Genomic DNA, 10,594 nt, shown 5'->3' with positions numbered 1-10,594 from the left:
ACTAATGCCATATTGAAATTCAGTCATTACATAGCAACAACAACATAATACAATACACCCACAACAAAACTTTAATAAATTCACAAAAATTGTGACATTGGAAATAGATATAAATTGTACTTAAAAAAAAAAATAAAATAATAATAATATATATATATATATATATATATATATATATATATATATATATATATTATTTATATTATATATTTTTATTGTATATATTGTATAGGCAAACTAGCTATTAATTAAAAAAAATGTTTTTATTTCAATGCTATTCTTACTTGGAGCAAAACTTCCCTCACACACGTGTGTTTTCAATTTTATATATATTAGGTTGGAGTGTGTGTATTATATATGTACAACGGGAGCGGGGGAGGCAATAATCTTTGATATTACATCATGGAGTATGCTTGTGAAAGATTCACATAAACGATTCACATCCGGTGACAGATTTCATTGCTGCTTATGAAAAGAGTTTCAAGTACAGTTTAGACTACTGTGATAACCAATTAATTTTTGTGCTTAACATTTAATACTCAATTGGTTATGATGACTAAATGAGTGGAGTAGACACATTTTTATAAGGATTTCCCATTTAAAACATGCTCTATTAAATGACTGAAATCCCTGTTAAAGGTCTTGAGTGTTAAACAGCTATAATCGCTCACGTGCCAGTGCTTGAGCAAGACATTACTCATGTTTGTGTCATCACATTCATGTGTCAAATCAGTTTCTACACACAGGTGGACACATTTAAACAATGGCGTCACTCATTACTCAAGAACAGGAAAGCATGCCATTTTTAAAACATTCTGATGATATCAGAAAAACATATCTGAAAATATTTACAATAAGTTTAGACATTAATGTTGGAGCTATTTTAATTAAATATATACAATTAACATAATTACAATTTTGGTTACATTCATACATATTAACTATGACAGGATTACTGGTGTAAACTAATTGTTATACATATACATTTTTATTTATTACAAAAGAAAAAAAAATGCCTCTAACACTAGCTTGCTCTATTGTTTTTAAATTCTATCAGTTTTCTTTTATTATATGATAAAAAAAAAACTTGCTACGTGTACTGTGTTATAGCACTTGTATATCATTGCTCTTTTGTTAATTTTGATTGCATCCATGGTCCTATTCTCCATTCATGCTATAGAAGTGTAAATTATTACATTATTATTATTATTTTCTGTGTGAATTATACCTTTAAAGTCCACCCCCTTTCCCCTTTAAAATAATAAATAAATAAATAAATAAATAATGCTGCAAATAAGAAACTAAATCTTCCAGCAGTTGGCGGTAAATGTCATTATGGTCTTAAGTAATATTCAAATTTTCTGAGATACTGAATTTGGGATTTTCTCTTAGTTGTCAGTTATAATCATAAAAATTAAAATAAATAAACATTTGAAATATATCAGTGTAATGAATGAATACAATATACAAGTTTCACTTTTTGAATGGAATTGGTTTAATAAATCAACTTTTTGATGATATTCTAATTATATGACCAGCACCTGTATACATATTTCACTTTTTAAGACTAAAACCAAAGACTGATTCATTGTTATTCTTAATTAAAAAGCACAACAACAATAAATCAATATATTGGGCTATGATGACAAACTAGCGTACATAACATTTATTAACAAAAATGAATAAGATGAGGCATGACACTACACCCTACACTACATGCTTTAATATACACACGTTAATCAAACACTGAGAAATCGAAATAAATAAAGAAAAATAATAAAGAAAGCCTCCATAATACCGCAACATGAGGTAAACAGCAAAAATAAGATTTTTAAAATGAAAACAAACAGAAACTAAACTGGCTATCAGTGAGGGGACTCGGAAGGTTGTTTTCTTTTACAAGAAAACCAACATGTTCACCTCCTCTAGTTAAAGAAGCAGTCTTTTACTTTACTTTAGTGTGAAAACCAAATCCTCCTTTTACTATCATTTCCTCAGTATGCACGTCATTGCCGCGTGATGCACACCTCTGGGCTCCTGCTGACACGGCGAGTATAAACCAAGCTCTACACTTCATTAAAACATAATAACCTTCAAGAGCACATTCTCAGCAGAATGACATCTACGAAACAAGACTGAAATATTTCAAACAGTGAATTTTTTTTCCCAGAATCTTGGAGATAAATGGCAGGTTAGAAATAGGCCTTAAGTTTGTTAAAACTGATGAGTGCAGGTTCAGTTGTTTAAACACTTGGTAGACTACTGCATTAAACAGTGCTTTGAACAGTCAGTCAGGCTTATTTCCAGACTCTAAACTGAGATTAATTATGATCAGAAGATACAGAGCAGCATCAATAAAAACTTGCTTAAATGGGGAAGAACTGACTGAAAAAGATAGTGGATATAGAGAGGTTAGGAATAAGAGCGAATTATCCCCAGCCAGAGATCCCTAATCTTACTACCCAAAAATAATACAAATTCTTGACACGATAGTAACCCCAGTAAAAAGACAGGTTGAGGGGTCGAGAGTAGCAATAATGTTGAAGAGCGTCTTTTGTAGTGCAAGTAGACAACTTCTTTTAAAGAAAATAATGAAAAAATACATTTATCATCTATGACATACAGCAACAGCAGAGAAAAGTGTTTCTGTGAACTTGAATTTAGCGACTTAAATATTCATCTATACTTCACATTAAACTCTGTATATGTGGAGAGATTCTGAAAACACTTGTTCAGAGAGACCGTTTATGATTTAATTAAATGGGTTTTCACACACTGCAGCCACACAACCGTGTTCAAACTCCTTATAAAAGTGATTTTTGCATAATACATCAGGCGCCCTTTAACATGCATGATGTAGAGGCGAGATAAAAAGACTTTCTAAAACGGTCAGTTCCACTCAGAGATACATTCATATAAACCCCACCACCAACTGCTTTGTGATTCGATTAACACCTCAACTGAAAACTAAATAATTATAACTAAATAAAACTATTAAAACGTAATTAAATTCTGGGCTCTCTTACCTTATTTGACAGCCTACAAATTATCATTACTTACCTATAAGGCCCTTAATGGTTTAGCTCTTGCATACCTAACTAAACTAGCTACAACCCATCACGCTCCCTATGGTCACAAGACGCTGGACTTTTGGTAGTTCTTAGGATAGCAAAGTCCACTAAAGGAGGTAGAGCTTTTTCACATTTGGCTCCCAAACTCTGGAATAGGTCATACGCGCACAAACTGACAGTCACCACTTATAAGCTACTACTAAATACTGTAGAAACATAATTTTCTGTAAAGTTGCTTTGTAACGATTTGTATAGTAAAAAGCACTTTACAAAATAAATAAAAACCTTATTTGACAGGCTAAACACTCGCACCTCTGCATACTCCATTTTCAGAATGGTGTCGTAGGAAGTAGGAAGAGCGCATCAGGTCCACTTCCTGTGTGTGTGTGTGTGAGTGTGTGTGTGTGTGTGTGTGTGTGTGAGTGAGTGAAGAGAGAGAGGCCAGTTAAAATGCCTTCTTTTAAGTGTTTACAAAGCCATTACTATTACTGCATTGCTCATACTGAAGGGAACAGCTCCAACGTGTAAGTCATCATAGACATGAATGAGACATTATTAGAGTTCAACTCAAATCCTGAGATTTTAAGAGGCATGTCTTATTTCCAGAACCTTGATATTGATTTCTATTATGTATGTTGTTATTTCCTGCTTCAGAGCATCCTTCATTGAGGTAGTGATAGTATGTTCTCACTTTAAGGGTTTGAAAATTTGAAATGTGAGTCTCTTTCTCATGGCCTAGAGGATCCAGAGCTCTCGTGAGGAGTATGATTGTCAGCAGACACCCTGAAACACACACACACACACACAGACACACTTACAACAGTTTCTTTTGCCAAAGAGAAGGCAGAAAATACAAATGCAATGTGAAGTATGCATGTACAAAACACACACCCAAATAAAAGCACACTGACACAGACCTACATTTGTTCTGCGGTTCGAGCTCCAGCAGCTGATTGCAGGACTGAAGCTCTTCCTGTAACACTGAAGTCTTCTCGACCGACAGCTCACTGCTGCCACACACACACACACACACACACACACACACGCACACACACACACACGCACGCACGCACGCACGCACACGCACTGATCTAAGTTCTGGTAATAAATTAGCCAGCACAATCAAACATTAGTTAGATATTACTCTCCTCATCACAAGACCTCTTTGACACATGAATTTTGTAAAACCTGATAAGTGATTATTTCACTTGTTGATGTCAGCAACAGTTGTCTATTATGGGGTAGTTTAAATCAAACTGATGTTTGATTAAATGCCGTTATTTTTTTATTTGTATGTACAGCATTGACATTATAACAGTTTCATCTAACCTCCACCAAAACCTTGCCCTCTACAGACATGTGGGCAAACCTGAATCTGTGGAATGATTGACAGGCAGAGGGCGGGACACCACCCTGACAGCAGATCTCTCAGCACACCTACATCAGTTTCTGCTTTTCCAAAACCAAATCACCTGCAGTCACTTTAATTCTCATTTAAGTTCAACTTCATTTCATTCGTGAGTGAAACATGAATGTGGACACCGGAGCAGTGCAGCAGCAAAACATTACACATGCTTGATAAAGTCCATTAAGAGGAGATCCTTTTTATAATATTTGGTTTTTGCTGAGCGTTTAGTTTTCCCGTGTCTTGAGGGAAAAAAAAAAAAAGTTTTAGCATTTAATTAAAACGTGATAATCTGAAGCATTTATTGTATGTGAAGACAAACATAGCAGGAGGCTGTCTTTGCAACATATAGATGTATGTATATACACACACACACACACACACACACACTATGCTATGATTTAATATTCAATGTATTGTTTGCATAAAATATTTACATTTTACATATGTGACCAGTCATAAGGGTACAAATTGTTTTACATTGAGATTCATATTTTTTATATATTGTGAATATATTTACTGAATAAATTTGCTTTCCATTGATGTATGGTTTGTACGGATCAGACAATACTTGGTCGAGACACAACTAATAATGTTGCCTTTAAAGTTGTCCACATGAAGTTCTTAACAATGCATATTACTAATCAAAAATTAAGTTTGGATATATTTACGGTAGGAAAATATCACGTTACCTATTTTTTTTTAGAATTGTATATTTTAATTTATTTAAAAGTTTGAGGTCTAGGAAAATGTTTTTTTTTTTTTTATGTATTTATTTGATCAAAAGTACAGTCATTCTGATATGTTGATTTGCTGCTCAAGGAACATATTGTCAATGCTGAAAACAGTTGTGCTGCACAATATTTTTGTGGAAACTGATTCATTTTTCAGGATTCTTCAAACACAGAGTTCATAATGATCAAAAGAAATTGAAAGAAATCTTTGTAGCATCGTAAATTTCCATTGTCACTCTTGATAAATTTAATGCATCTTTACTAAACAAAAGTTGGCAAAATTTAATTTTAAAATGGTAGTGTTTTAATTAGGCTAAGACTGACGGACAGGGGTGTGTTGCCAATAAAATGGCTTAATTTAATTGTTTATTGCATAAGCACAGTATTAATCTTAAGAAATAAGCTCATCTTCACATTTTAGAGATGAATGGTTTAGTTATTGTGTCAAAAAAATCAATTGAACAGTCTCTTAGCATCAACACAAACAGACACACAGCAGTACCTGAAGAGCTCCTGATCAGTCTCTGCACCAGCGTTCAGCACAGCCTAAAACATGACAGAGACGTTTACACCCGCTCTCTCTGCCCATCTTCATCCAGCTCTGTTCAACAAACACAAAATCCTCCTCCTCAGCTGTGTTTCCCAGCTAACACTCCATCATGACGCTCGCCTGTGTGGAGAGCCCTGTCTCTGTGTGTGTTTCTCTGGCCAGTGGATCACACAGCTGACAGAGACAGTTAAAGATCTGTGTGCACGTGAATGTATGAATACAACTAATAGATCAAGTGCTTTAAAAAAGAAAGAGTTCATTATATAAAAAAGCATCAGAAAAAAATCTGTTAAATGTCTTCTTCTGTCACACAGGTTTAAAGGAATAGTCCCCAGAGAATGAAAATGTGCTCACCCTTAGGTCATCCAAGATGGAGAGGAGTTTGTTTCTTCATGGGGACAGTGAATGGGTGCCGTCAGAATAAGAGTCCAAACAGCTGATAAAAACAATCAGCTCACCACAGCACTCCAGTCCCGTGAAGTGAAGAAATTAATTCATCATTATGGCTGTTTAAACTTCAAACTGTTGTTTCCATAATCCACACTATCAATGTCTCCAGTGGAAAAGTTATCTTATCAAAAGCAGGAGAAAAACACGGACAAATCAATCACTGTTTACAAGCCAAAACAGTTGTAGACAAATATATGGAGAGATTTTGTTGTGAGGGGAAAACATGGAGATAGACTTTTTCACTGGAGGGAGCATTATTATGAATTATGGCCTTAAAATGTCTTTGTTAAAATGCCTTGATGATGGATTTAGAAACACACAGCTTCTGCTTCTCAAGACATTAACTGATGGACTGGAGTGGTGTGGATTATTGTGATGTTTTTATCAGCTGTACTCTCATTCTGACGGCACCCATTGACTGCAGAGCATCCATTGATGAACAAGTGATGCATTGCTACATTTCTCCAAATCTGATGAAGAAACAAACTCATCTACATCTTGGACGGCCTGATGGTGAGTACATTTTCAGCACATTTTTATTTTTGGACGAACTACTTCTAAACAGGAGTGAAGCTGCTTGGAGAGGCTGAAGGGAAGGATACCCAGACGGGACTGTGACAGAGACGCGTCCAACACCAGACCCTCTGACTGAGCCTGAGATGGGGGGGGGGGGGGTCTCATTAAGTCATACTCAGGTGAAACAGTGCAGCTCAACTTGTCTCAGGATTCACTAACATGGTTTGGAGAGGACCACAGACACCCTCTCTCTCTCCCGGCTGACATACACACAGCTGATCATCTCCTCTCGCTCCAAATGTGTGTTCATCCCATAGGTGTAATGGTTTTTATACTGTACAAACTGTATATTCTATGGCCCTAAACCAACCCTACACCTAACCCTAACCCTCACAGGAAACGTTGTGCATTTTTACTTTCTCAAAAAAACTCATTCTGTATGATTTATAAGCGTTTTGAAAAATGGGGACATGGGTTATGTCCTCATAAGTCACCCTCTCCTTGTAATACCTGTGTCATACCCATGTCATTATACAGAGTTGTGTCCTGATATGTCACACACACACACACGCACACACGGACACACACACACACACACACCTCTGCCCAGCAGTCAGTGGTAGCAGAACCAGGTGCTCTGGTCGTTGGGGTCGGTGAAGAAGGAATTATCTGCCAGCTCATATTCTACAGAAAAAAACAATCAGAAATGTACAACATGGTTCACTGAAATTATTCTGAAGGGTAAACTGAGATGCAACCTGAGGTCAGATATTTTTGATAATAGCCCAGCATATAATGTGTCATAATGAGATTATTATATCTTTAATAATCACATAATCACCAAGAAAATATTTTCATTTTAAATTACAACTAATATAAATAATAATAATAAATAAAAAATAAAAAATCTGTACAAAAATGTATGATTTATTTATTTCGTAAATTGATTGACTGACTGATTGATTTTAGGCCAGATTCAAACTACTGTTTAAAAATTTGGGGTGAGTAAGAATATAATTATTTTTTAAAGAATGAGTTAATAGCAAGGATGCATTAAACTGGTTAATTAATTGATAAAATATTTGTATTTCAAATAAATGCTGCTCTTTTTAATTTTCTACTCATCAAAGATTCCTGAAAAACATATCACGGTTTCCTCAAAATATTAACCAACTGTTTTTATCATTCAGTATATCAGAATGATTTCTGAAGATCATGTGACACTGAAGACTGGAGTAATGATGAGGAAAATACAGCTTTGATCGAAGAAATAAATGTCATTTTACAATATATTTAATCAGAATACGTACATTGGAATTTTATTTATTATACAATACTGAATTACTTAATTTTAAATTGTAATAAAATTTGATAAAATTACTTTTTACTGCATTTGTTTCTAAAATAAATGCAGTCTTGTTGAGCATATGAGACTTCTTTAGATATTGAAATCTTACCAAAACCAAACTTTTGAGCGGTACATCACGAGCTCATGTACTACTGCTGTGCCATAATTCAGAGATGAAAAACGGACAGAAGTGTGGAATAGAAGATAAACCAGTGCCTTATTGCTAACATTCTGTACACCGCTCTAAATGAGTTCCTGTACCTTTAAGAAGCTGCCCCTCAGACTCTGCCTGAGTGAGTCTGAGATGCGGAGGGGGAGGGGCTTGTGTTGGGGGCGGGGTCATTGTAGGCTGTGGGTGGAGCTGAGGGAGCAGCGTGCTCCTGTAATGACAGCTGGAGTAGTTGGAGAAATTGGAGCCGGTGTCTGAACTGCAGCTCCTGCTCGTCAGAAACATCAGACTCCTTGACCACCACGCGCCGGTAATCCCAGCAGTGGACTGAGGAAAGACACACATCAGAACAGGAGAGAATGAAAATCTGATCTCTCTCATATATGTTGTTCAGTCCCTGGCTGTCTCGGCAGGCCCGTCGTCAAGGGGGGGCATCGGGGGGCAGTGCCCCCCCAAATGACTTCTTGTGCCCCCCTAAACGTAACGCACAGAACAATTAACCAAACTTGCATTACTGTGCATTCACACCGCCGGCGTCGAGAGCGTCTAAGTGGCCGGAAGTCATTCATTTTCAATGTAAACCAGCGGCGAGGAGCGGCGCGGCGCGACTTGGCCTTTGAGAGCGTCGAGCAGAGTTGAAATCAAGGCAACTTTATGGTAATGAGCTATGACGCGGTTGGGCAGCAACCAATCGGAACGTAGAAGTCAACCGCTTGAGAGGATTCCAGAGGACGCAGCTCCGATCACATTAGTTCCCAAGCAAAATAGAGGACAGGTTGATTACTGTTTCGCGTTTGCAGTAATCTATGATGTGTCCCTGTTTGCGTACAGGGACATAAAAAAATAATTAAAGGGATACGTGGACCAAGGTGTCTGAGATCGTTCATTTTAAGTAAAGGATCTTAATATTTCGTCCACAATAATATTTAATGAGATTAACTTATAACGTTTAACCTCTTTGTGGTTAGTCTGCATAAGATCAACAAGTCTGTTTGCGCCACTTTTAATACAAAATAAGCATTCGATCTACGTCAGAACGTCTGAGCGCTCACGAATCTTTCTGCATCGTGGTAAGCAGAGTAGCAATAGTGATTTTTGACGCTCCCGACGCCGCCGGTGTGAACGCGCAGTTAGACGTTTGATCTTGATAGTTATTGATTTAGATCATTGCACTAACATCGTTGTTTCAGCAGAGCTTGGCTCACATGAACAGTAATCACTACAACGGTAACACTAGAAATGCATAACACATTACCTTCAGAAATGATTCAGATGATTCATTATTCAACGCATTATTACACAGAACATAATTTTAAATATAATTATATTCATAAATGACTGTTAAAACATCCCAAAACAGCACCCAAACCTTGCAAAGACCTACCTCATTAATTATTCAAATACAACAGCCAATGGCAAGTCTCCAGCAGCAGACCTTTCAATATGTTATTTTTGTGTTAGTAGTTTTATTAATTCAAATTACAATATGCAGTTTGTGTGTATAAGTATATGTATATGTATATATAAATCATGCAATTCATTTAGTTAAGCATACAGTATTGTATTGTTTATATGCAATTCCTTTGCGCAGCTGAGCTGCGCGTTGCATGCGATCTCAGAATAAATTTTTGGCGGTTTTGGAAATGTTAAGAGACAATAAACAGAGACGTTGAGGTCAAACGGTGAAGTATTTTATTTGAATAATTTAACAAAACAAGACTATTGTGGTCTATTTTAGTTATAGCCTAATATGGGTTTATGTTTTGGTCTGTAAAAAAAGTGTGCCCCCCTATGAAAATTAAATGCCCCCCCATTTGGTTTGTTCTGGCGACGGCCCTGTGTCTCGGTTGTGCTCGTCCAGGCTGAGGCAGCGGTCACAGAGGACGAGCTCTCGGGTCCAGTCAGGCTGGGACAGGTGCGTGTTTACCCAGGTGCGGTGGTGCCAGCAGCCGTAAGGATTTGGGGTTCACCTTTAGACAGGCCTCGATGAAGAGCAGCTCAGACTCGTACAGCTTCTGCACCTCGTCCTTCTCTCTAGAGGACGCAGAGAGAAATATACCACTGTCTTTTGCTCTTATCTGATGAGGGGGTGGCATTTTTAATGACTTACTTTTTTGACTATTTTTATTTTGTTTTGATGTAAATAAATGCAGTTGATTATAAGCATTACTGCTATGTCCTCACACTAGGATTTTATTAACATTTACACACACAAAACTTGTATGTCATAGAGCAGTCAAAAATATTTAGATCATAATACTTTTTCTATAATTTCTGCATTTAAGCAGAAAAACTTATTTTCAATACAAAAACAAGATTTTTTTAGTTTAATCAAAAAGTTCTCTGATGAT

The 10,594-nt window shown here is 36.4% G+C and overlaps 1 protein-coding gene across 1 annotated transcript; it reads right to left on the bottom strand.

The window, feature by feature from the left end:
- Positions 1–3,028: 3,028 nt before the first annotated feature.
- Positions 3,029–10,339, bottom strand: rabggta (Rab geranylgeranyltransferase subunit alpha). The gene is given in 16 exon segments (XM_052594294.1): positions 3,029–3,417; positions 3,419–3,447; positions 3,763–3,854; positions 3,993–4,081; positions 5,713–5,730; positions 5,732–5,756; positions 5,881–5,914; positions 6,860–6,864; positions 6,946–7,018; positions 7,325–7,410; positions 8,336–8,355; positions 8,357–8,417; positions 8,420–8,496; positions 8,498–8,570; positions 10,089–10,197; positions 10,199–10,339. Coding segments are annotated over 16 exon segments (1,092 nt in total). The 3' UTR covers positions 3,029–3,257.
- Between the last annotated feature and the right edge of the window lie 255 nt (positions 10,340–10,594).

Source organism: Carassius gibelio, chromosome B23 (assembly GCF_023724105.1).
Source record: "Carassius gibelio isolate Cgi1373 ecotype wild population from Czech Republic chromosome B23, carGib1.2-hapl.c, whole genome shotgun sequence".
Taxonomy (NCBI): Eukaryota; Metazoa; Chordata; class Actinopteri; order Cypriniformes; family Cyprinidae; genus Carassius; species Carassius gibelio.
This window is presented reverse-complemented; position numbering and strand designations above follow the sequence as displayed.